Here is a 26,290-nt window from a genome sequence, read left to right as displayed (position 1 = left end):
AATTAACGGGGGCACTCTGACCATTATGTGGATGTGTTATTTGTGTGCATTATTTATTAGTACAGTGTGCAGCGTCATTTCTATGTATTGTATGAGGTCATTAGTTACGTGTACGGTATGGCAGAGATAACTGCTTACACAGTATAGTGAAACGTATCCAGTGTGCCTACCGCATGCGTAATGTGAACCCTCCTCGGTGTACACCCCTGCTCTTGGCTATTTTCCGTTCTCCGCCATAGCCTTTCAGCAGACATAGGTTGTTTTATGACTTGGGTGTGTGCCTGCTGACATGAGCCTGTGAACTGCAGGAAACCGTGAACTAATTTGCAGTAAATACCGACAACCATATATTTTATGTTAATAAACAGTGTTTAATAAAACTAGACAAAAAGGAATACATAGGTACAACAGCACAGCTGCTTCAAAGCATTTACTGTATTAGGACTTAAAGTACAATAGTAATGACTTTTAAAAACAGTCAAAAACAGGACTCTTAAAAGACTAGAAAGAAAAAAGGCAAAGACATAACTTTAATGGGTTCCGTCGGCTTTCCATTGGTGCATCTGTGGTTTTACCGGAGACAATACGTTCCTGGTAATCTTGGTCGGATCTGCACGGAGGCCCCTAAAGAACGAGGCCTAAGATTCTCAGAAGAGAAGAATATCTAGAAGGAGACTCGTGTGTTTTCATACTTCAGGCCTTGGTTGATGTCATACTTTATACACTTGTACTACTATGCAATCTGCTACATGGTTGTAATGTTACTGTTTGTACAAATTCAATAAATATTTATTGAAAGTAAAACAAAGTGTTACTTTTGTGCTGATCACGACTAGAAACTTTTTTCAGATTTTTTTTTAAATATGCCCCTTTAGTTTTCTGACAAATAAAATGGATTTACTACATATAGGAATGACCTTTTTCTCAACATGGAAACACAGACTACCACTACTAAAAAATGGATGAATTATTGGCACATTCATTATTAGCACATACCCTTAGTCAAACCTGAAAGTTCAGGTTTGAATGAAGTTCACATCCCCTTAAATTTATACCAACAGGGGTGCAGGAAGTAGAGATCCGGGCTGCTGTATGCAGGTCATATTTTCCCCGTGATAGCATTGCAGGTGATTCATGCAAGGATCCTACATCCAGCAATCCAGATATTGGACTCATGGATCCCAGTGAGTATGACTTGGGGGAGTGGGATAGAGCTTAGCTCCGGTTGTACCTTATTTTTTATATTTAGGGTGGAGTTATGCTTTAAGACTGATAGCTGTTAATATGTCCATACCATGAAAGCAAGATCATTGGTAACTGTCGTATTTGACAATGGCTGTTTTGGCCATATGGCAAGATCAGACAAGTAACTCTAAGGCTGGGTTCACACGACCTATTTTCAGATGTAAACGAGGCGTATTATGCCTCGTTTTACGTCTGAAAATAAGGCTACAATACGTCGGCAAACATCTGCCCATTCATTTGAATGGGTTTGCCGACGTACTGTGCAGACAACCTGTCATTTACGCGTCGTCGTTTGACAGCTGTCAAACGACAACGCGTAAAAATACAGCCTCGTCAAAAGAAGTGCAGGACACTTCTTTCAGACGTAATTTGAGCCGTTCTTCATTGAACTCAATGAAGCACCGCTCAAAATTTACGGCTGTCAGAGAAGCCTCGCATAATGCGAGGAGGAGGAATTACGTCTGAAACGAGCCAGCTGTTTTCTCCTGAAAACAGTCTGTCATTTCAGCCGTAAAAGCCAGTTCTCGTGTGCACATACCCTAAGGACCATGCGGTCTGACATGCTGTCTTTAGCCATATACATTCACCTTATGTCGTGCTCGATATCTTATAGACACTGGGTATTATCTGCAACTAATTAGGGGCAATATTTTCTGAAATTTGCAAAAAATTCTATAAAATCTGGGTTCTATGGATTTTTTTGAAAATAAAAATAACCTTCTATCCACAAGGATCATCAGCAATAACCATTGCTCACAAATGTGTATAGGCATTGCCACCAAGTGGAACCACTCAAGACACAAAGTAGGGTTTCCCATGTATACTCTACTCTGCACCATTTTAAAACAAAACAAATTGAATGGATCTAGAAAAGAATCTCGAAAAAGATACGGTTAGTCTTTACGTCAGACTAGCAATTTATAAAAATTCTAAAAGTTAAATAATCGCTATTTCTACTAAAATGTAGAGCAAAGATACATTACAGTACAATAAAATATCTACTAACCCTTCCTTCATACAGAGGGTTGTGCAATGAAAGGAAATCAATGAGGTTTTGTTTCTACAACGGGAGCACATAGTTAGTAAATGATTCCATTGTGGTTCATTTTGATGCTGTCACTGTCCAGTTCCCTGAGGAGCTCCTCGAAGTCTGTAATGTACCACTTTGCTTTTTCCTTTACCTGTTGTCTGATGACATTTCCTCCAAATCCAATAAAACCATCCTAAAAGGGAAACGGCTCAATCAATACATGTACGGGATTTGTTATAAATTGTTATTCCAGCTGAGAAAACCACAATTTGGACCTGTCTGAAGCCAGCCATACATTAGTGATTTTGAATGGCCAAAAGATCGCGACTCCTCGTTTATAGTCGATCATCGTAGATTGGCAACACAGATGACAGGCTTGTAAGAATTTATCGCCAAAAAGATGGAAATCCACATCTGTGTAAAAGTTTGTGAGCGAGTAAATTTATACGAATTCGGGCTTATTCAGACGCGCGTATCATACGTCAGTGTGCTGTCCGTTAAAAAAAACGGACCGCACACGGACCCATGCAATTCAATGGGGCTGTTCACACAGCCGTTATTTTAACTGGCCGCGTGAAAACGGACAAAAATTGGACATGTCCTATTTCTTCACATGCCCTTCACACGGTCCGTTAAAATAACTGGACCCCCGCACAGATACGACTCGGACGTGAAAAATTTAAGTTTTTCACATCCTAGTTTACACTCGTTCCTCTGAATAAGGGCTTAATGTATGACGTCAGCTTCGCCATACCCGGCGGGCTGACGTGTGCTTGTCTAACACTCATTTACTGCTCTTTACCCGTCACCAATCGCACAGAATGAAGATTTCTCTACAGTCTCAACGACTGTTCATGACAAACGACCTAAAAAATTCAGCACCAATTGGAGGGGTTAGTCTTTGTCATACGACAGTTCTCTAAATCTTGGAAAACTGCAAATACAGCACTTATTCTTTACATACTCCAATGATAGGAATTTCTCCCTTTTATGAGCAGCATTATGATAATATGGCAGGTAAAATGGAGCGAAATTAAGTGGTCTCCGTGTGGCCACTGCTCATACAACTGACTGTCGCCGGGCAGTGTCAGGACGTTGTATGTGATGAAGCACTGATGACGTTGAGTGCTGTATCGCATATAAGGCCCTGATGCTGCTCGGCATCAGGACCTTGTATGAGCCGCGGCATGCTCAGGGGACCGGCAAGGCAGAAATGAAGCGGAACGGTGAGGTGATTATACTTTTGTTCCTTTTATGTCCATTGGGAAGTGGAGAAATGGTTGGCGCACGGTTACGGTCCTTACACCATAATTGTGATGCAAGGCCAGCAGAAAGATGTAACTGATTAAGAGGCGTCCGTCCGCCTCTTAATAAATCTGTCACATCTTACTCCAGTGGAGCAGTAGGCGAAGACTGGCTTATCAAACACAAGTAGTAGTAAATCTGCCCCAATATCTTTTGCTTTTTTTTTTTTTTTTTTGAAGAACATATAACATCACCACTAAGTTTTGGTTCCCCCCCCCAAAGGTAACAGGCCTATTTTTTCTTATCCCTTTCACCTATCTCAAGGACCTCTTTTGAAACCCCTCCAACACTCCTATGTCCATTCTACAATTTAGTACCAAAGACCCAATTTGAAATAATACTTACAGCAGGGGGACAAGCTTCCATGTCAGTAGCACCATCTCCAATCATCACTACATTCTGAAAGCCATACTTGTCCTTTAATAAGCCAATCACTTTTCCTTTACCGCCAGATTCTGCTGTGAGTTGTGCCTCATCAAATCCAGCATACTCTCCTTAAAATATACAGACATACAGAAGGGATCATACAGGAGCATTGCAAACAGAGCATGGGCTCTGAGAACATTTTTACTTTCATCACATAGAAACTGAAAGGACATCTTTCATATCTAATAAAAGTGAGAGAATTCGATACCATATTTTATAGAATGACTCCTAGTGGACACACTTGGTCAAGGAGACTGGTAGTTTAAAGGAGCTGTACAGATGTTTCCACCCTTACCTTTCCACACATTTCTTATTACATTATCTTGACATGCTTGCAACACCTATCACAACCACTGGGTGGCCACAAACTCCCATTAGAATATCGTAAAATCATTCAAATCTGGTCAGCAAGCGATATATGTCGAGCCAAGAGGAAAGGTAAGAAAAGTCACACCTTATGTTCCTAAACATTGATGCCATATCTCTAAGGTTTGCCACCTATGTGTGATTGGTGGAAGTCTGACTGGTTGGGCCTCCACTAATTACGAAAGTGAAGGCGCAATTATTCACGTGCTGTATCTGTGTATCACATATTTCTTGTGATCCAGTGGTCAGACCTCTACAGATCACACATTGATAACATGTCCTAGGGATATAGTAGGCCCACACAACCCCTTTAAAGGAGTTGTCCAATCCCAAAAAATTGACGGCCTATCCTCAGGAAAGGCCATCAATAGCTTATCGCTGATACTCTTGTAGCGGCGGTTGACAGTATTACAGCTTTCTCCCATTGAAGTGAATGAGAGAAGGCTGTAATACTGTGAACCGCCACTACAAGTGTATCGACAATTCACAGTGTGAGCAGCAAAGGAAATGAAGGGGAAGCACCGTTCGTACGAGCGCTGCGGCCCCTTCAAAACATCTGATCGGTGTGGGTGCTGGGAGTCAGACCCCTGATGAGATATTGATGGCCTATCCTGAGGATAGGCAAGCGTTTTTTTTGGGACTGGAAAACTCCTTTAAGTGGAGTTTCACTTCTTGTTCTTAATTTGGTTACAACATCTAGTAGCACTATATATTCTGATTAAATTAGCATGTCAGATTTGTCACGAATGAGACATATCTTATTGTATGTATCCTCCTACTACTGTGAGATGACACTATTCGTTATTTTTTTTATTCTTAGGAGAGGAATGTGATTCTTCTCTACGAGGAAGTAATGTAACAAGTCCCAAAATAGGCTTCACATTATGTAGTTCCTGTTGATTCTGTAATGTCCATAAAACGAATTTAGAAACCATCTAAACTAAATACATACACTATTGATACTTTACAATAATTTCCCTTTTCATTCTTAATTTTAGGAATACAATGCGAACCATAGAGTCCATATACATGAAATAGATTACAAGAACAATGTGGAAAATTTACTTTACAAACACACCGTTTGCTGAATCCCATGTCACTCAACTTTTTATGCATCTTATAATTCTGAACATTATATACAGGTAACTATTGTATGCTTGAGATAATGATAGAATATTTAAAATATCCTCCTAACAAACTGGTTCCTTTGACTTACCATTGAAATAAAACTTAAGCCTGTTTGCATAGACATTAGTGAGCGGGATGTCCAACGCTGTGGCTACATGCTCCACAATGCTCCGAAATCCTCCAGATATGAGGAAAACCTGTACATTTCGCTGGTGCAGTCTGTGAACCAGCTCTCTAGAAAAGATAAAAATACTAATTACAAAAATTATAAAACAAAATCTAAAAAAAAAAAAGATAAATTCCTTGTACTACAAGATAAAAAAATAAATATATCTGGACATAAAAACCCAGAGACCCTTTTATAATAAGTGTCATTTTGCAACAGTTTTCAGTCAGTGATAAAGACACCTATTAATATTATTATTATTTATACATGTATAAGTACTATATTTTATTTAATTCCTCACACTTTTCAAGATCTCTGATTGCTGTTAGTGAAGGTAAATCAAAATGGTCATGTGACGAAAAATGTGTTTGGAGCCCCAGAGTGCGGCTATGTTCACACAGAGGAATTTTTGCAGAGGATTCCGCCGCAGAATTCCACCTCCTATTCATTTCAATGGGAGACAGACGCTTCTTTTTCCGGCTAGCTGATTTTTTCAGCTAACGGACAAAAGTATCGTCCTGCCCAATCTTCGGCCGGATTCCACCCAAACCTCCCATCAAAGTGAATTCTGCGGCGAATTTCGTTGCGGAATCCGCCAAGCAAAATCCGCCATGTGAACATAGCCTAATACTTCTCCCAGCTGAGGATTTATAACAATGTATTATCCAGTGTAAACAATGCTCTGACAGTTAAATACGCTGATAGCTCTTGCCTACTCTGTTAAAGAGGCTCTGTCACCAGATTCTCAAATCCCTATCTCCTATTGCATGTGATCGGCGCTGCAGTGTAGATAACAGTAACGTTTTGTTTTTTTTAAAAACGTTTATTTTTGGCCAAGTTATGAGCTATTTTATATATATGCAAATGACCTTTGAAATGGACAACTGGGCGTGTTTTTTTTCGTATGTCCAACTGGGCGTGTATTGTGTTTTTAACTGGGCGTGTTTACTTGTATGACGCTGACCAATCAGTGACCAGTCAGCGTCATACACTCCTCTGCATTCATTTACACAGCACATAGTGTTCTTACTAGAACGATGTGCAGCCACATACACAAGTGTCCTGATAATGAATACACATGACCTCCAGCCTGGACATCATGTGTATTCAGAATCCTGACCCTTCTGAATGACACCCAGTTGTCAATTTATTTATAAATTTGTAGGAGGAATAACAGAGGAACGGTACAATGCAAAATTCTAAGAAAAGATGCTGTAAAACGGTTTATTTAATGGGTACCAGTATTTACGCCCATGTCAGAAGAGCTGACAGGTCCTCTTTAAATTGTAGGAAACCATCAAGACAACAGAAAGACCTGTGGTGATTATGTATTTAGCGAACAGCGAATTGGATACTAGTTTAGCAAATGGTTTTCAGCATCAGCATCTTTTCTTTCAGCAAACAATGTTCCCATTCATTGACAGCAAACAGGTGAAATAGTGAAAAATGAAACACAATGGGGGGGGGGGGGGAGGAGTTAAAGTTCCTATACCAGCGTTGCAAACAAACCAATATTATCAAAAATTGTGACTATTAGACCATTTCCCCAGCTCTTGGCACTTTTTAAAAAGTGGGCGGAGCTCAGCAGAAGGGGTGTGGCAACCGTACCCCTTGCCAGAAAAAAGTGTAAATTATAGTGGCCAGCTCCCAGCTGGTATAGATTTCATTTAGTGGCGCACGGACAGCCAAAATGCAACACATTTATTAAGAAGCGTGTGCCTCTTAGGATCCTTTTGCTTGGGCCGCGTAAACTAGCGCCAATCAACCAGGCAGCTTGTTGATCGGCGCTCGTTTGCTCCTTTCACAAGGAGCTATGTTTGGGGACGAGCGATCATTACTACAATCACTTGTTCCCATACATTTCCATTATGTCAGGAGAACGTCTCCCTGTTTACACAGGGAGATGTGCTGCCGAAAATGATAATGTCTGTGAATGTTTGTTTGCTCGATAAATGTCCCATGCAAAAGGGCCCTAAAGGCTATGTACACCTTTGAAATATCTATCAGTGTGTTTTGTGCAACTTTCTAAATATTTTTTATTAAAAATGATATTTATTTCTTGAGATACAACTGCCTTGTATTCTGTATACGGAGCAGCTGTATCCTGCACTAAGACCTGAATCCGTCAGCTCATTGGGACTCACGGGTTCAGTGTCAGCCGGTCCTGCGTGTCTCTGACACGCAGGATCCACCTGTTATCGATCTCATCTAAGTCATGAACTTAGATGTGATCGATAACTGCTTGATCCTACATGTCAGACACGCAAAACCCGCTGACACTGAACCAGTCAGTCCCAATGACCTGACGGATTCAGGTCTCAGCGCAAGATACAGCTGCTCCGTATGAAAGACACAAAGCAGCTGTATCTCATAAAAGTAAAACTAATTTTTAATAAAAGGTATTTAGAAAGTTGCACCAATCACACTGATAGACATTTTTATTTAAAAAACAAAAAAAACTATTTCAAAGGTGTACATAGCCTTTTGTTTTTAATTAAGACTGGCACATTCTTTAACCATCTCCCCCAAAGTTTTTTAGTAAGTCGAATAACTTTTTATTATACACGGATTCATTTTTATCGACGGAAGATTGAACCCCACATGGCTCCCTGTGGTTACCAAAACAATGACACCACATGACCTGCAAGTAATATTTAAAAACCAGTGGAACACAGACTAGTTAGTTGGACTACAAGATTTATATTCAGACAGGGAACAGAAAACCACAGGTTTTTAAAATCTCACTTGTGGGTCAGTGTTAGCATATTATTTATGTGAAAACTGAAATCTCCATTATTTGCCAGTAATTATAAATCTTCCCTTTCAGGCTGAGATTTTATGGTATGGGTATGGTGATATAATAAATACAAAGGGAAATGAATGTAGATGGTCCCATGATAGAAGACTCACCCACCAAGCAGTCAGTATTTTCTGGTAAAATGCCAACATGTCACAACGTAAAGATATTCATGAATCCACTTGTTTCTACCTCCCTATGTACTTAGACTGACCTTGCACAAAAAGATAACTCACTTGATCCCCTCTGTGAGCCTTGGAGGGTGCTCTGTTATCAAAGCTTGTACTTGTTCCCTTGATGGGCGAATTAACGCAAGTCTCTCGGTCAGAGCAGCCTTGAAGGTCAGAGATCCTCCCATTGCTTTGCGAGTCCTAAGAAAAAATCAACAAGGAAAACCTAAAATCACAATGCAAAACTGCTTGCTTGTACAAAACTCCTGCGGCAAGCTAGTCAAAGTATAAAGGACTATGTACCTCAAGCTGAGCAGTCTTAGAACTAATGTGTCAAGCAATTCGTATATAATTTATTTGAGACTCTTTTATAAGATGGCCATTTTTAGGGTCCTGGTATGTATAATATGCCCGACTTTTTGAGCCTTGCAATGGCAGACCCACTGACATCTATAGGTGACGAGAATTTGATGCTTATGTCAAAATTAAACAGGAGCTGCCACAAGGTTATATAAGTTGAACTGGTTATCTGACTTGAATAGCACGGTTTCCCCTGTTTCCAGCGCTGTTTTTTCTTTTTTTTCCATTCCAGAGATATGGCCCACTGTTGTGTTGGCTTCTTATATCCTAATTTACTGTAGTAAGCCAACAAGGTGGAGCTAGCTTCGCTGCCTCTGATGCCGCCCTGTTGGCTAACTACAGAAAAATTAGAATAGAGGGAGCCAATAAAACAGTGGGCTATATCTCTGATACGGGAATGGGGTTACCGGGGGGAAAAAAAACAGCGCAGGAATCAGGGAAACGACGCTTTTCAGGTCAGTAAATCAATTCAACTGATATGACCTAGTGACAAGTGCTCTTTAAGCAATATCTTTTTCCAGATATTGAAATTGAAACAGTATTTGTGGTCCGCTGAACGCAGTGGGTCTAGCTTTGGAAACCCCCAGCGATAACAGCTCTTTTGGAAAGAGGGAACCAGCAATATATTTTACCCACAGGGTAAACATAGTAGCACATGCCATTCAAATAAATGGGCAATCATGTAATACATGGATGGCTTGGTCCACCATAGCAAGAGCCACTCTTTGTTAATGGCTCCCTGCTTGGAAGATGTCCATATGCCCAATAGGGATACAGCCCTTTTCATTGTTTTTTATATTTAAAAAAGTAAATACAGTAAATGAGAAAATAACTTATAAGGGAAAATTTATTCTGGCAAACAATAATAAAAGAAAAACTGTGCATCTGCACTGCCGTACAGGCTCCGTCAGACTGTGTATGGAGATACATACATATGGAACAGGCCACAATTCAGATGGAATCAGACAGAAAACCCCTCCGTATGAAATCTGGGGAATGGTCTTTATTTACTAGAATTTAGACAATCCTTTTAATGTTTAGAGGACAATGTTGAGGGTTTCCTTTCAAGACCCCGACCACCACTGTAGTTAAATCGGTAATGTTAATAGTAATGCAGCAAGACAATCTCTGATTGTTATTCAGCTGTAATTTCATTCGACAGATATTCACTGTTGGAATTTCTTTGTTACTGAGGGAAATAAAAAGGAATGTCCACATGGCACCCACTGTGCCCCTCACATGATCTGCAGTCTAGGCTCATGCTCCAGAATTTCTGGCAGTCTGCCCCATCCATTGTGTGGCGGTAAGCAGTGCCCACAGAAGAAAAAAATAATGAAGTAACTGGAATACTGGGGTAGCTGCTGTGGAAAATTACTGACAGTAGCTTCTATAAACATGAAGAGAATGAGATATACATTTTAAGAACTAAAAGGTGTTGCTTCTCTTCTATGTCATAACCTATAGCAGTGGAGGGTCCGAAAACATGTTTACTGAAATGTGAGGCTTTTTTCCGCAGACAGGGGATGGAAATGCATTAGGCCCTGTTCACATCACGTTTTGGCCCTGTGTTTAGCGTTTATGCGCTCAACTTACATGCTAAACTTGTCCATAAGGCTCCATTGGCCCAACAGAGGCCAAAACAGTATAATTTTGGCCTCCATCGGGGTAGTAAACGTCAGTATAAATTATTTTCTCTTGCAAGAAAAAGAGTAGTAGACTACGCTATTCCATACAGCGGGATCCTGCCTAAAAATGTATAGCGCGAGGTATATATATATTTATTTTTAACATGGGAGCCTATGGGTAATGGGTCACAGGCATCCGTTAACATAAACATGAGCTTTTCATAATGTATGCATAAAACGGATGCCATAATTGTCTATGAGTGATGGATGGCTAGCAGCGGACTCAGTCACCTATAGGCTACCTATAATCAGTATCTGTTTAATGGATACGTTATGGAAAGGGTCATGAGATTTCATGATGTATTTGTTAAACAGATACCATTATAACCTGTGGATAACGGATGCCACTGTTAGAAAAATACAATTGGTGCTAGGTGTATTTTTTGATGGATGGATGAATGAAATGAATATGAAACTTTTGCAAGGTTGCTGACATCCAATTGCTATTTTCTACTATTGATGTGATGGGTAAGAGTTAACCCATTGGGACAGTCTGCTGCATACTAAACTTCAAGTAACCACATTGGTGATCATCTGGTGCTATTCCCATTTTCATTGTTTCCAGGATGCTGCTTTTAGGCCTCCGTCACAACCTTTGTTTTACCCCTTCACACACCAGGATGTTCCAGTACGTTCTGGTGCTGGGGGTGAAGTATGGAGCGGGCTCATGCATTGAGCCTGCTCCATACACTGTGGGTGTCAGCTGTGTATTACAGCTGACACCCTGGACTAACGGCCAAGAACAGCGATCGCGCTGTTCCGGGCCGTTTAACCACTTAGATAGTTCGGTCAATAGTGACAGCGGCATCTAAGCCGCTAGAAAGAATGGGGCGGCCCCCTCCAACAGCCCGTCGGCCCCCCTGCGATGTGATTCTGCCTCTGTTAAGCCCTGCCAAAATAGTACCAATAAAAAACTACAGCTCGCCCCGCAAAAAAAAAAAAAAAGAACTCACATCGCTCAATCAACGCAGTTTTTTTGCCCATTTCACTCCACAAATTATTTTTTTTTTTCAGTTTACCAGTGCATTATATGGTACATTAAATGGTGCCATGAAAAACTACAAAATGTCCTGCAAAAAACAAGCTCACATATGGCTATGTCAACGAAAAAATAAAAAAGTTATGGCTTTTGGAAAGACGAAAATTGTCCGTGTCATCAAGGGGTTAATGTATATATCGGGTGCTTTCCGGCGTATACGTCAATGCAGCCAACAACTGGGATGTGGACATAGTCTTACACATCAGTTCATTTTTTTCACCATTGTCTTGATAAAACCACTCCAAAATTGTAAGACATATTCAAAATTTATATACATTTTTCTTAAATAGAATATGTGACAAAAAATAAATGACTACAAGAATATATTTATAGAATACAGCAGATAATATGAGCAACGCTTATATCTGGAGTAAGATAAAGGATCCTACAGGATTTGTGTCTTTGTACAGATCCACTTACATTTCTGCTACAGCATCTCCTACGCCGCAGAACTTAGCCAGTTCATCTATTCCCTCCTCTTTTATAACCGTGCTATCCACATCGAAGCAAACTGCGTCCGCCCTGCGGAAGTTTTCCTTCAGCTGTGAGAGGGAAGACATTCTATGGTGCACCTTTCTGTCAGGGAAATAAGAGGGATAGCGGTTTATTAAGAAACTTATTATATATATTAATAAAACATGCTAGCCCACATTTATTAAGACTGGGGTATTTTACGCATTTCAAATTCGAGAGGGTAGCTGGTGAGATTTGCGCCAAATCTAATTAAAAAAGCACATGCCTTTTAATAAATTTGGCGCATTTTGACCTCTCAAACATGCAAACAATCTGTCTGCACCTGCAATGAGTAGACGAAAATTTGCGCTATTTTCTCTTACTTTTCAAATTTGACGGGTGAGGAGAATAGTCCCCAAAAACTTGCAGAATTTACATTTTACACAAAAAACTAGCATCAACTCATTGGCCACTGTGTAAAGCATTCTTTCAGAAATATAGAGCATGTGTAACGAATCAAAGCTTAAAGGCTAGAAAAAAAAAATTTACTTCAAAGGTTTACATCGCCTTTAACAATATTTAGTGGCTATCGCATACTATGTTCTTTCTGTCAAACAAATAACATAAGGCAAGCACAATAAAATTTTTACAACTTTAGGACCAATAAGATGCCAGACTAGTTATCTGTACTATTTAATGTTTTCACAATGCAAAAGAAGAATCAGTTCCAGGCGTTGCAGTAAATTCAAATGAACCACAGAAAGAGAGAAAAGAGTGCGGGGACTATGTATACCTATGAAGCATGGGCGACTGAGTGACAAAATGATAGTTCCAAAGCTGCTAAATGCTAAAAATGCATACTAATGCTTGTACAGATTACAGAGTACTGCATAGACACACAGTAGATCCATAATGCAATACATTCTGAAGACAACATACAGTAATTTGTTAAATAACCATACCGAAGAAAAAATCTTATTGGTCCTGCTTGGTTTTATTTTTTACTTCTAAATGGCAGATAGCATGTGTCACAATCTATTTGGTGACTATTTTTTCTGTAGATTCCTGTTCTGTCAGGAAAAGGAAAGAACATACATTTATTATAGTATTTACCTGATATGTGTGCACATGGATCAAACGTCAGCAGTAGGGTCTGTAAAGGAAGATATATAAAGAAGGATCACTTCTCATAAATTCTTTCAGCTCTATGTATAGAATAGGCAGGTAGAAGTTCGCTGCAGTGCAATGTTCGCTTTTCATGTAATACATACATTAGGTAATCCACTGAGCGATATGACATAACCTGTTACACTACAGATATAGAAAGACTGGGGAAAGGTCAACTTATGCAGTATTCCTTACGATTAGTCATTTAATGCTGATTGAGAAATTGTTACAATTTGTTAAGCAAACTGTATATGGCATTGAACAGCTGAAACGTCCACTATAAAAAGCGATATCAGTTACTGCAAACTTTACCGCCACAATCCAAGATGCTCTTTCTGCAGCTTTACTTATCTGTCCAGGGCTGTCCTATCTGGAATCACGTGAAAAGTTCATGCACAGGAATATAACTGCAAACAAAACTCACGTGCTATGCTTTTTTTGAACTTTTTTTCACTCATCGGTGGTTATTTCATCAATGGCTGAATGCTAAGAGATATATGCCTTCCAATATGTGACGTGTGATATAGATATGGCACCAGGGCTCCATGGAGCTGGGCTGTTTACTAGCCTATTGCTGTATTATTAGAGCTTTACTTATATATTTTCACAGAACCCAATTAAAGGGTAACTAAACAAATGTTTAAAAACTTTTGACATGTCATAGTGACAGGTCAGAAGTTTTATTCGATGGGGATCCCTGCACTGAGACCCCACCGCTTGCTAAAATCAAGCTCATGCACCGCTCGCTTTCTGAGGAAAATCGATCAGAAACAGAGCGGTATGGCACCCTCCCAAGTGCTTCTGACTCTTCGTTTTAGCATTTGGTTGGGGTCTCAGTGCTCAAACCCTCACCAATCAAAACTTCTGACCTGTCAAAAGTTTTTTAAAAGTTTAGTTAACCTTTTAAGGGTAACTAAACGTTCAACAAACTTCTGACATGTCATAGTGACATGTCAGAAGTTTGGATTGGTGGGGGTCCGAGCACTGAGACCCCCACCAATCGCTAAAACGAAGAGGCAGAAGTGCTTGTGTGAGCGCTCAGCCGCTTCTTTTGTGTTCGGCTTTTTCCGGAAAGCCGATGTATCGTAGTACGGGCTCATAGACTTTCTATTGAGCCCGTACTCCGATACATTGATTTCCGGAAAAAGCCGAACAGCAACGAAGCGGCTGAGCACCCACATGAGAGCTTCAGCTGCTTCGTTTTAGTGATTGGTGGGGATCTCAGTGCTCGGACCCCCACCAATCCACATGTCAGACGTTTGTTGAACGTTTAGTTACCCTTTAAGGCCACTTTCACACGGCAGTATTCTTGTCAGTATTTTGCTTCAGTATTTGTTAGCCAAAACCAGGAGGGGGTCCAAAACACAGAAGAGGTGCAAATGTTTCCAATGTACTTTTTCTGTATAGGTTTCACTCCTGGGTTTGGCCGCCAAATACTGATGCAAAATACTGGCATGTAAAAAGCAGCATATAGGGGTTTTGTAGGAAAACAACATTGCTATTCCTAGGATGACCATCAAAGTGTGATCGGTGGGGGTCTTACCCCACAATCAGCAGAACAAAGCTGCAACCCCTTAAATGTTTATCCAGCTCCGCCACATGCAAGCTTACCTGGATAAAAAAAAATGAAGGGGCCACATCGCTCCGTTTTGCCTAACGTTGGGGGGGGGGAATGTTTTTTGTTTTTTTTTGCCATGCTTTTTGTTTTAAAAAAATGGAACCTATAAATTATTTCGGGATCTTACTAATACCAAAATGAATTAGTCTTCATTGGTTGTCTCGTGATCAGGTTTTTACAGGATCCATCATGATCAGTCTAAATCAGTTGCAGAACAAAAAACAAAAAAAACCTACTGCAAAAAACACAAATATGAACTCAAACTTAAAGGCATTTTATTCTTCATTTAACTTGCATGTTTTGTTAGCGGTTGTGGCAGAAAATATCCGATGCTGGAATGTTATAAGATGTGATGCAATACTAGATTTCTGTTGCAGGATTACTTTAAATTGTATTGTAACTGAGGCAGAGTATAATAACTGGCCATTTCTTAGACTCCGTTCCCATCTGCATTGTGGCTTCTGTTTACAAAGTAAGCCGCGACGCGGTGCTGGATCTGTCACACAATGGAAACCAATGGGGTCCGTCAGATTCTGCCAATGTAACGGTCATTTTGAAAGAAAAAATATTTTCACTATTTTTCTCATCAAATTTGACAGAATCTGCCATGTAGACTCCAACGCAGATGTAAACAGAGCCTTAATTTGACATTTGCAAAGATCAGTAAGAATATTTACACTTTTTTTTTTTTTTTACTCGGTTGTTTCCATCTGCCCCATATACATTACATTGAGCTGCAGGACACATCCACGACTACCGCTCCATTCAAACGCTTCCTCGCTGTGATCGTGCGGTGGGAAAGAACAGGGATCTCGGCACTCCTGTTCTAATGATCGTTGTGGGTCTCAGCGATCAGACATTTTTCACCTATCCTGTGGCTAGCTGATAAATATCCTACGCGAGACAACCCCTTTCACATGTGCACATTTTTGAGTGCCAAATATTGGTATATTGGTATATTGGTTCAGCCACAAACTGGAAACTGAATGCTGTTTTGAAGGCAAAGGGTGGTCACACCAAATATTAATTTAAATTAGTTTTCTCTTCTGTTCATTCACTTTGCATTTTGTTAATTGATAAAAACAACCACCTAATAATACTTCTATATTTGAAAGCATTCTTACTTTACAGTATTTTCCCACAGTAATGTATGTATGCCAGTTATGAGGCAGTATAAAGAAAAAGAATCTCTGCTCAATTCTTTCTGCTGATGCAGATCAACAGGTTATGTCAGATGAAGTCATTTCACACATGTCACTTTCATAGGGTGCGTAGTATTCTGTACTTATATATTGTATATAGATTTTTTTTGCAGTATGTTTTTTGTTAAAATAGTACATGGTGGATAATGATGAATTATTTTTTCCAGGAGTTTCCAGTTTGTGCCTGTAACATAAGCCATACATCACTACTACCTATGATGAGAATGTACAGCAGAAGCTTGAAGGACTACAAATACAATGTGCAGACATTAGAATGTGGTGTATTATAGACTACAACTCGCCTCATTCCATCATAATGGGTCATTCTAGAAAGTCGGCATCATTGGTTACAACATCTACAACAGTTATTTAAGTGCATTCACAGTAAGCCCTGGTAATACTTGCCTGACCACAAGTCCACTAATGTGAACTGCGCTAAAGAAAGTTACAGCAAACCTCCGATTCATTGAGCTGCACGATGTGTATGAAGGCTGAGTGACAGATGATGTCTACTCCGCTTGTGATTGCATCAGCCCCTCACACAACGGATCACATGGACGGACATGAAATAGTCCTGCAGGTGACAGCGCTGCAGTGTCCTCCCTCCCGTGTGCACCGAATCGGTCTATCGTTCCTGCAATCAATGAAGGATGATGTCATTATAATGAATGACTTACAGTGTCAGGCGGCGGCTGCTGCTGTCCCTCGCTGCTCCTGTATCACAGCCCGTGACTCAAGTCCAATGTGCAGAGATCTACGAGTTTACCAGCAGACTACACGGCTCTGGCTGCTGCGGCTTAGTGCACTATGAGGCAGCAGTCTGCTGAGCAAGCTGTCATTTGGGGTGGTGGTGAACCTTCAACAGCCCAATTCTTTCAGGCATCGAATTACCCCGTTCTACCTTAAAAATCGGTGACGTCACCGGCCATGGGGAAAGCGCAGCGATCACGTGACAATGTGAAGCTTTCGGCGGCCATGTTGGGAACGGAGATGGACGTAGATATATAATAGGAGAAGTGATAGCAATGCCCACTACGTGTGTAGCCTTTGGGTGTTCCAACAACTCTAAAAGAGGCAACCTGGTAACCTTTCATAGGTAGGTAATGAATGCCACACGTAGAGGTTGTGCTGTAGCAGTTCTCCGCTAACTAGAAGTTGTCAATACAGCAGGGTAGCTTGATGCCCTGGTGCCAAGGCTTTACCCAGACAATAGCTCCAAAGTGTCGGATCACTTGCTGCCATATTTGATGCGGTTTCCAGACCTTCCAAATACTCCTGAATAGGGGGGCACAGTGCCATTCACTCCACAGTATCTTACCCCAGTCTTAGTTAGAGTTATTTGCACAATTTGGCGCATTTGGGATTGTCAGAAAATCCCATCTACTCCTATGAGCAGATAAAGAAGTGCGCAATTTTTGCACCATGTTATAGCTTTCGTAAGAAGACATTTGGCTAAGACTTTGCCTCATTGGCGACCATGCACTTTTCTCTTCACTTTTTAAATTTGGCAAATGATGTGAAAAGTAAATTAATTTTTTTTTCCAGCAAATTTGTTGTGGGCCCTGATTTTGCTACTTTTTTCTGTTAGGCCCCATGTACACGAACAGATTTTTGCAGCCGCAATTCACCCGCAAATATGCAAGTGAATTGCAGCCCCATTCATTTCAATGGGCCCATGCACACGACCGTGGTTTCCACGGTCCGCGCATGGCCCAGGAGCCTGGACTGCAAAAAGAACGGACGTGTCTTATTACGGCTATGTTCTGCGATCCAGACTCCTAGAAATTAATGCACGTGGCCATGTGCACGGCCCGCGATTTACAGGCGGCTCGCAGGTGACACTCCTGCTGCTGTCCGAGCCGCAAATCACAGCCGTGTGCATGAGGCCTTACACTTTACACCAAAAAGTGTAACTCTGCCCCATTGTGACTGGGACGTAAGACATTGTTGAAGCATTTGTTTTCACCACTGCAACTGGTAACTGGACTGCAGCAGAAATCTATGGCCCCGTCCATATGTCCGATTTGACATGGATTTTGATGCTAAATCCGATGACCATCTGCATCCCATACATGTAAATGGGGTTTCTGCAGCGGATCCCACACAAGTTTTTGTCTGCAACACGGAAAACATCAGCCGTAGATATTGAAATCCTTGATCACCCCTTTTAAGCGATGTGTGAATGGTGTCTCTGGCCCGTAGCAGGGCTGTCAACAGTCTATAAATTCCAGGACCGTCCATAAGAGTAAGGGACCTTTTTCCAGCACCCATAAGAATTTTTTTTTGACACAACCATGATATTTTTATTTGAACTCTGCAGTTATTGGTTTGCGCGTTGGTGACTTTTATGCACTATGCACCTCAGCGCGACGACACTGCCCTGAAACTTTACGTGGTCTGCAGTTTCGTGACTGAGGTTTCTGAATATATAGTAAGGAAGAATTTTCATGAAATGACTTGTTGCATCAGTGGATTCCCATAGTGCAGATTTTGGGTGCATTTTGTAAGCCAAAACCAGAATTGTATCCAGGAGAGCGGACCTATAAAGCCTTTAGATATTTCTTCTGTTTAGGTTGAATTCCTGGTTTTGGCTTCAAAAATACATGCAAAATCTCAGCAAATCTGCACTGTGGGAACCCAGGCTTAGGGTATGTCCATACGTAGCATAAACACTGGATTTTTCTGCCAACAGGAGAATCCACAGCGTATTACAGTAGCAGCAGAGTGGATAAGATTTGAACAAATCTCATCCACATGCTGCATAAAAAATACACTGAAAAAAACGTTCATAAATTTACCTGCGGTGCGGTTTTTAAAACCTGCACCATGTCAATTTACGCTGTGGGTTTGCTGGCTCTGTTGCGGGTTTTCCTCATTGAATTCAAGCCTGCAACATATAGCAGATGTTGCGATTGTTGTGGCAGAAAATCTGCAAACCCACCACAAAAATCGCAATTCCGTAAAAGGAAAAAAAAGATTATACTTACCCAGATCTCTCTGCTTCTGTGTCCAGGGATGACATTTCATCCTATGTGACTGCTGCAGCGGTCACATGGGATGGAACGTCATCCCAGGAGGCCGGGCTGCAGGATGTCAGAGGAACGCTTCGCCATGACTACGGGTAAACATAGGTTGTTTTTTTTTATATGTTTGTGGTGCGGTTAAAAAAAAAAAAAAAAAAAAAAAAAAGCCTATACTTCATCATAATCATGGTGAAGCGTCGCTCTCACGTCCTGCAGTCTGGCCTCCTGGTATGACGTTCCATCCCATGTGACCGCTGCAGCTTGTGACCGTCCGTCATTCTGAGGGTATGTTCACACGGCAGCGTCGATTACGGCTGAAATTACAGAGCGGTTTCCTAACCGAATCTTCTTTCTAAGTATATCCAATATCTTATGCGGATTTATTTTTAGAATATAATCTTTATGGGTCAGAGCTCAGTTTTTCTTTTACATAGCTCCAAATCCCCCGCTTTACACAACCATAAAGTTAGATAAAATCCTATTTGCCTGTAGCCACCACTAAAACTGCCACCTAACTGGTAAAGATTAATATTAAAAAATTAAGTGTTCTATATTCTACAGATTTCCAGCAAACCCAGAAAGAAGAAAGCAATGGCTTAATCTTATGAACCGAGAATACTTCTCTCCAAGCCTGCACACGTTTTTATGTTCGAGACACTTTGACGAATCGTGTTTTGACAGAACAGGGCAAACTGTACGGTTAAGAACAAATGCAGTGCCTACAATATTTATCTATCCAGACCATATGGTGGAAAAGGTAAGCACTCGGGTTTGACACGTTTCATTATGTAACTAGTCAAGAAGGTCATTTCCAGGTCTTAGTGTACACAAAAAAAAAAAGTTAACTGCTGCCGCCGCCAACTTCTTAGACTTGTCCGATCGCTATTGGACACCATATCCAGGCTCATGGGACCTACTTTGTTTTGTCACATGGCCGACAGAAGTTTACCACTTTCATGCAGTGTGCGTCCGATCTGAAAACGGCTCTACCAAGTTGTTAAAAACTAGAGAACCCTTTTCTCTACTTGAAGCATGTCCAGCTCCAGAAACCCATTCTTGCCCAGGGAAGCTGCGTTTAGCCATATTTTTTTCCGTGAAGGTAATTTTATTATATGGATGGTGTGGGTCCAACAGCGTGAAAACCACTTTGTGCTTGCTAATAAATGAAGGTGCTCTCTATAGCGTCCATGTCTTAATAGGACATTTTGTAAAGGTGTTGCCTTTATGAGACAGACACTATTAGGGTATGTTCACACGGGCTATTTCCGGCCCGTAAACTGCTAAAAAAATCGGAAGCAGAACACCTCCAAACATCTGCCTATTGATTTCAATTGGAAAAACAGCGTTCTGTTCCAACAGGGCGGTTTTTACGCGTCTGTTTTTCAAAACGGCCGCAAAAATTGCATGTCACTTCTTCAGCCATTCTTGGAGCTGTTTTTCATAGACTCCATACAAAAACAGCTCCAAAAACGGCTGTTAAAAACGTGACTGAATAAAAACATCTGAAAAGGAGGAGCTGTTTTCCCTTGAAAACAGCTCTGTAATTTCAGACGGTTTTAATTTTGTGTGTGCACATAGCCTTAATGTTCAGATTTATTACGTAACCTTTTAGAAAGTAAATTTCACAGACTCACTATATATTCTTATCTCAGATAGCTCTTAAGAAAGCGGCCATTACAAAGTCAGAAGAGAAGCCTTCACCTGGATCTGCTACAGCCATACAGAAATACTCAGCCTCTCATGGTGACCACAGTTACTGCCTACCAAGACCTGCTGAAATTAAAAAAAAAATTTGGGACCTCGAAAGGAAATTAGAAATTGCACACAAGAAAATTAAAATCTATCAGCAAAGAGAACGGAGAGGCAGGAGGAAAGGCTTGTCAGAAAACATCACAGATCCAGTTGTAGAGCAGACACTAAAACACACTTCTAACCAGGACATAGTGCCCAGCGACAATATGGCTCCAGATCCAATGCCACACGATGTGAATGTGGTGGTAATATGAGTGGTGGTGGTGGACTTCTGTACTGGTCTTCTACTCTGCGTGCAAGGCCACGCACATGGACGCTAAAGAGTGAATCTATAAAGCAGTTTGTGTAGATTGCTTATCTGTGGACACTTCATGGGATGGTAAAATTAGAACTTCCCGATATGTTTCGATAGTGGTTTCCAAAAGTCCTCACCTGAAACATTAAGTTCCAAAGTTCAAAATACACAATGTGCATGCAAATTTGTGTGAAAAGCAAGATGAAGACAGCAGCTAATATGAATTAACTGTGGGTTATGCATCAACTAACTTAAAGTTATATGGTATTTCAGAAATTCTGTGCAACTTGGAATAAAAAGTATAATAGGTCAGTAGTGCACTGATGAAACGAGGATTTTATAATACCCATAAATATGGGTTCATCTTTTTACAATAGTTGCACAGAAACTAAATATCAGTATATGATATACAATACCACTAGATCCATAGGTAATTTGATGATCAGCGCGAGTGGCTAGACGATCTCATGGCTCTTGAATCCTTGTTTCTAAATTTTCAACATTGCCGTAGGACAGGACAATTGTGGTCCTATGTATGGTTTTACTACCATTTTGTTGGGAGGTGGGGCACACTGATCTGGTGCCTTATAAAATTCTTAAAAGGCTCCGTTCACATGTACCGGAATTGGATTTTCAGTACTACAGGATCAAAAGTGGATGAGCTTTAATAAATAACATTTCCATGAAAAGATTGACCTGCGTTGCAGATTTTCTTTAATTCGTAGCACATCAGTTTATGCTGCGGAACAGTTGCATGTTTGTTATGAATTTTCCCCATCGACTTCAGTGGGGAAGAAATAATCCACATCGAACACCCAACAGCTGCAAATTTTTCTACAAACAAAAAAAACCCCACCCATTACCTCTCCTAGCATTCTCAGTGATGCCTCACTGCTACCACCCTCCTGGGAAGACTTAAAGGGACTGCCACCAGTTTGTCAATTCCCTATCTCCTAATATAATAGGCACTTAGCTGCTGATAACTACAGTGTGATTTGTTTTTAAAAACATTCATAATTTGCAAAGTTATGACCATTTTTCCAAATCTGATAGTGTGGCGGATGGTAAAATACAGGACTTTCTTTTCACTCTGGGCGGTGTAATGTCTTCTGTATGACTCTGTCCAATCAGCTTACAGCTTCTCCCCCTTCCCTGCCCAGCAACACAGTGTAATTATATAGTATACAGCTTTCATTCCCAACTGTCATCAACTGGCAATATCTCTGGTTGTAGCTCATCTTTCATACGCCACCAACACAACTGTTCTATGTGGTCCAAAGCCAGACATATGGCTATTTGAAGTGATCCCCCTTCCCTCCAGCCTCAGTCTCTCACACTGTGTGAAGCAGCTTCATGCTGATAGGACAGCAGTAGCTGTGAGGTAGCTCCACCTCAAGAGAATCACTGGCGTTAGCTCCCACTGCTCTAATTAAAGATTCATTTACATATTTAGAAAAACGCTCATATCTTTGCAAATAAACAATTTTTTTTAAAAACGAGTCACACTGTAGATATTAGAATCAAAGCACCTATTAGATTAGTTAAGAGATAGGGAAATGATAAACTGGTGACAGTCTTTAATTCCATGTGACCATAACATCCCAGAAGACAAGCTCAATGCAGACCAGATGGGGAAGCAGGGACATTGCTATGGTAACGCAAGGGGAGGGGACTACAGGCTCCCCACCTCTTATGCAATGGCAAATCCAGGCCAAAAATCTGTAACTTAGGCCTCCCACACACTAGCGTGTTTGGTCCGTGATATACAGTCCCTATGTCGGCCACATTTCCCGGACCAAACACATTGCAGGGAGCCAGGCTTCTATCATCATAGTTATATATGATGCTGCTAGATGTCACTGCCTTGCTGCAGGACAACTGTCCCATACTGAAAACATGATTACCGTACAGGACAGTTGTCCCACAGTGAGACCTAGAATTATACATAACTATGATGCTAGAAGCCCAGCTCCCTGCAATATGTTCAGTCCGGGAAAGTGTGTGTGTGCGTGTACGTGTGTGTGTGTGTGTGTGTGTGTGTGTGTGTGTGTGTGTGTAGGAGATGTTCACACACGGAGTCAAAAACAGCTGAGAATTACAGAGCTGTTTTCAGAGAAAACAGCCTCTGATTTTCAGGTGTTTTTGAAGTTGAAAATGAAGCCTCTTTTGGGCTAAGTTCACACGGAGTATTTTGACAAGTTTGACGCGGAAACCGTGCCAAAAAGCTAGTCAAACACGGCCCGAGAATGCCTCCAGTCAATTTCAATGGGAGGCGGTTTTCTCCCGCGAGCAGTAAAACCGGCTCTCGGGAGAACGCGACATGCCCTATCTTTGGGCATTTCCGCCTCTGACCTCCCATTGACTTCAATGGGAGGCAGAGAAAGTATTGTGGCGTTTTATGCCCGCGGGCAAAAAACGCAGCGAAGATCAGCGTGCAGGGAGAGGAAAATCTGCCTCGAACTTCCAAACGGAATTTTGAGGCAGAAATTCTGCCTGTAAAATACTCTGTGTGAACATAGCCTGTTCACACGGGGTATTATGCCGAGTTTTTTGACCCGGAAACCGCGTCCCAAAACTCGGCAAAATCGGCCCGAGAACGCCTCCCATTGATTTCAATGGGAGGCGTCGGCGTCTTTTTCCCGCGAGCAGTAAAACTGCCTCGCGGGAAAAAGCAGCGACATGCCCTATCTTCGGGGCGCTTCCGCCTCTGACCTCCCATTGACTTCAATGGGAGGCAGGAGAAAGCGTATTTCTCGCTGTTTTATGCCCGCGGCGTTCAATAGCCGCGGGCGAAAAACGGCGCAATAATCGCCGCGCAGGGAGAGGAATATCTGCCTCAAAGTTCCAAACGGAATTTTGAGGCAGATATTCCTCCCCCAAAATACTCCGTGTGAATATTTAGGCTGGGTTCACAGAGTTTTTTGCAGGAGGAAAATCTGCCTCAAAATTCAGTTTGGAATTTTGAAGCAGATTTTCCTCTGCCTGCACACCGGTTTTCACCCGCGGCCGTTGATCGCCGCAGGCATAAAACGCAGCAACATACGCTTTCTCTGCCTCCCATTTATGTCAATGGGTAGTCAGAGGCGTAAACTCCCAAAGATAGGGTCTATTCCTTGTTACAGGAGAATATTGTTCCCATCCAGACACTGTCTTATGACCACATAAAATATACCTGGTAAATAGATATAGTATATACTGATATTATTCAGTGGTGTTCACCCTTTGAGGTGGCAGTATGCTCAGAAGCCATTTGGTCAGATTCTTAACTACTGCCTTATTAGCATTACAATGGACCTCAGTACAGGAAGGAGCCATTGTAAACTGGATGTAGAGACAGCTGAGCATACTGGGATTAGATTTACCTATACTGTACAGATGCACATTGGAAGGGATATGGGTGGTCATAAGGCGGCGTCAATGGAATGGGTAGGTTTAACTCAGGGATAGGAACATATAGGCCATGAGAAGCTCTTGGTGCGGGGTCTTTCCTGCCAGCCCTGGACAATCAGCACTTAATTTAGCTTGCTCCTGATGTTATGTGTGCTTTCTGTGTATGTATACAAGTATAACAACATTACAGCAGACTTTATATGTGTACATTGAGATATTCTAGGAATCTCATGTGGATTATAGAGTAGATATATATATATATGCATGCTGTTTAAGCATGAGTCTCTATATGTACTAATCGTCAGGTGCTGTATTTGGCTTTGGTTATAGTACCAGGAGACCGTATAAGGTTGCTACCTGGATTTAGATTATATATACACATACACATTACTAGTCACATGTGCAAAGTGTCCAGGGAAGGTAGGAACAGAGGCAGCTGTGTGTGGTTGTGTTGTCTATGTAATGTATTGTATCTTGATGTAGTGTATATTGCTGTCACGTCTGTTATGAGTAAAGTATTTTTATATATTTAAGTATCTGCGAGGGTTGTATGTTACTCCTGTGGTGTGTGAAGGACTGGAGTGTGCACATTGTGAATACAAAGTAAGCGGACTATATAGGAAACAGGTAACGGACTAGGAACGGAGAAGAGAGAGATACAGAGTCAATTGCCCCCTTTTACATCCCTTTTTCCCATGAGAGTTTTTCTGCTCGCGGGAAAAATGCCTCCCATTGAAATCAATGGGAGGCATTTTTGGCACGTTTTCTGACACGGTTTCCACGTAAAAAAAAAAACTGAACTGGCCCTCAATTTGGAGCTTCTTTTGAGGCATTTTTCATAGTGTTCAATGGAAAATCAGCTCCAAAAAGCAGCTCAAGAAGTGGCATGCACTTTTTTTACGGAGCGTCTTTTTAAAACCGTGGCGTAAAAAAAATTAAAAAAAAAAGACGCCACGTATGAACTAAATGCTGTTTTTCCTATTAATTTCAATGGACAGATGCTTGTAGGCGTTCAGCTTCAGTTTTTTTTTCTGGCATTTTTCAAGGTGTAAACGCCCCAAAATACGCCTGAACACTGCGTGTGAACATACCCTTAAACAAATTGGTTGAACGTTCGTCCAGAATTTCCTGGGTCCGATTTGCTGCAGAGTTTTCCACAGCAAATTCAACCTATGTTTTAACATACCCAAGAAAGTAGGGTAATAATGGTCAATTTAACCACTTGAAGACCGGGTCAACTTCAGTTTTTCCCTCTCCACCTTCCAAAAGCAATAACTTCTCTATTTCTTTGTCGACATAGCCATGAGGGGTTGTTTTTTGTGGGACAAGTTGTAGTTTTTCATGACACCATTTATTGTGCCGCACAATGTACTAGGAATTAGGGAAAGAAAATTTGTGGGGTGAAATGGGTAAAAAAAAACAGCGATTACACCATCTTTTCGGGGGTTTTCTTTTTATGGCATCCATAAGGCGGTAAGAACTACATATTCACCTTATTCTACAGGTTGATATGGTTACGGTGATACCAAATTTCAGTTTTGTTTTAGGTTTAATCACTTCTAAAAAAAACAAAAAAAAAACGTTGCTAGAAAAAAAATATGTTGTGTTGCCATATTCTGAGAGCCACAACTTTATTTTCCATCAACTTAGGTGTGAGGGCTTACATTTTGCAG

General features: G+C 41.1%; 2 protein-coding genes across 2 annotated transcripts; one reads left to right on the top strand and one right to left on the bottom strand.

Moving 5' to 3' along the window:
• Nucleotides 1–228: 228 nt before the first annotated feature.
• On the bottom strand, nucleotides 229–17,068 carry PSPH (phosphoserine phosphatase). Its single transcript, XM_075852906.1, has 7 exons — nucleotides 16,835–17,068; nucleotides 13,284–13,323; nucleotides 12,138–12,293; nucleotides 8,700–8,834; nucleotides 5,589–5,734; nucleotides 3,926–4,074; nucleotides 229–2,468 (listed from the first exon to the last, which is right to left on the bottom strand). Exons 2-7 carry the CDS (start codon nucleotides 13,298–13,300, stop codon nucleotides 2,325–2,327), a joined length of 747 nt encoding a protein of 248 aa, XP_075709021.1. The 5' UTR covers nucleotides 13,301–13,323; nucleotides 16,835–17,068; the 3' UTR covers nucleotides 229–2,324.
• On the top strand, nucleotides 16,776–21,916 carry LOC142742785 (THAP domain-containing protein 2-like). The gene is made up of 3 exons (XM_075852907.1): nucleotides 16,776–17,253; nucleotides 19,742–19,937; nucleotides 20,833–21,916. Exons 1-3 carry the CDS (start codon nucleotides 17,183–17,185, stop codon nucleotides 21,184–21,186), a joined length of 621 nt encoding a protein of 206 aa, XP_075709022.1. The 5' UTR covers nucleotides 16,776–17,182; the 3' UTR covers nucleotides 21,187–21,916.
• The last annotated feature ends 4,374 nt before the right edge of the window (nucleotides 21,917–26,290 follow it).

Source organism: Rhinoderma darwinii, chromosome 2 (genome assembly GCF_050947455.1).
Source record: "Rhinoderma darwinii isolate aRhiDar2 chromosome 2, aRhiDar2.hap1, whole genome shotgun sequence".
In the NCBI taxonomy this organism is placed as follows: Eukaryota; Metazoa; Chordata; class Amphibia; order Anura; family Rhinodermatidae; genus Rhinoderma; species Rhinoderma darwinii.
The sequence above is the reverse complement of the archived record's forward strand: the minus strand, read 5'-3'. Positions and strand labels throughout refer to the sequence as shown.

What these genes read in the sequence shown, in the direction of transcription:
- LOC142742785 (XM_075852907.1), top strand. Translation starts at nt 17,183, where the DNA reads ATGCCCACTACGTGTGTAGCCTTTGGGTGTTCCAACAACTCTAAAAGA. An exon ending in AACCTGGTAACCTTTCATAG is followed by an intron (nt 17,254 to 19,741) that starts GTAGGTAATGAA and finishes TATATTCTACAG; the next exon opens with ATTTCCAGCAAACCCAGAAA. An exon ending in CAGACCATATGGTGGAAAAG is followed by an intron (nt 19,938 to 20,832) that starts GTAAGCACTCGG and finishes TTCTTATCTCAG; the next exon opens with ATAGCTCTTAAGAAAGCGGC.
- PSPH (XM_075852906.1), bottom strand. An exon ending in AGGCTCACAGAGGGGATCAA is followed by an intron (nt 5,735 to 8,699) that starts GTGAGTTATCTT and finishes TATCTTTTCTAG; the next exon opens with AGAGCTGGTTCACAGACTGC. An exon ending in TGGAAGCTTGTCCCCCTGCT is followed by an intron (nt 2,469 to 3,925) that starts GTAAGTATTATT and finishes TTTCCCTTTTAG; the next exon opens with GATGGTTTTATTGGATTTGG.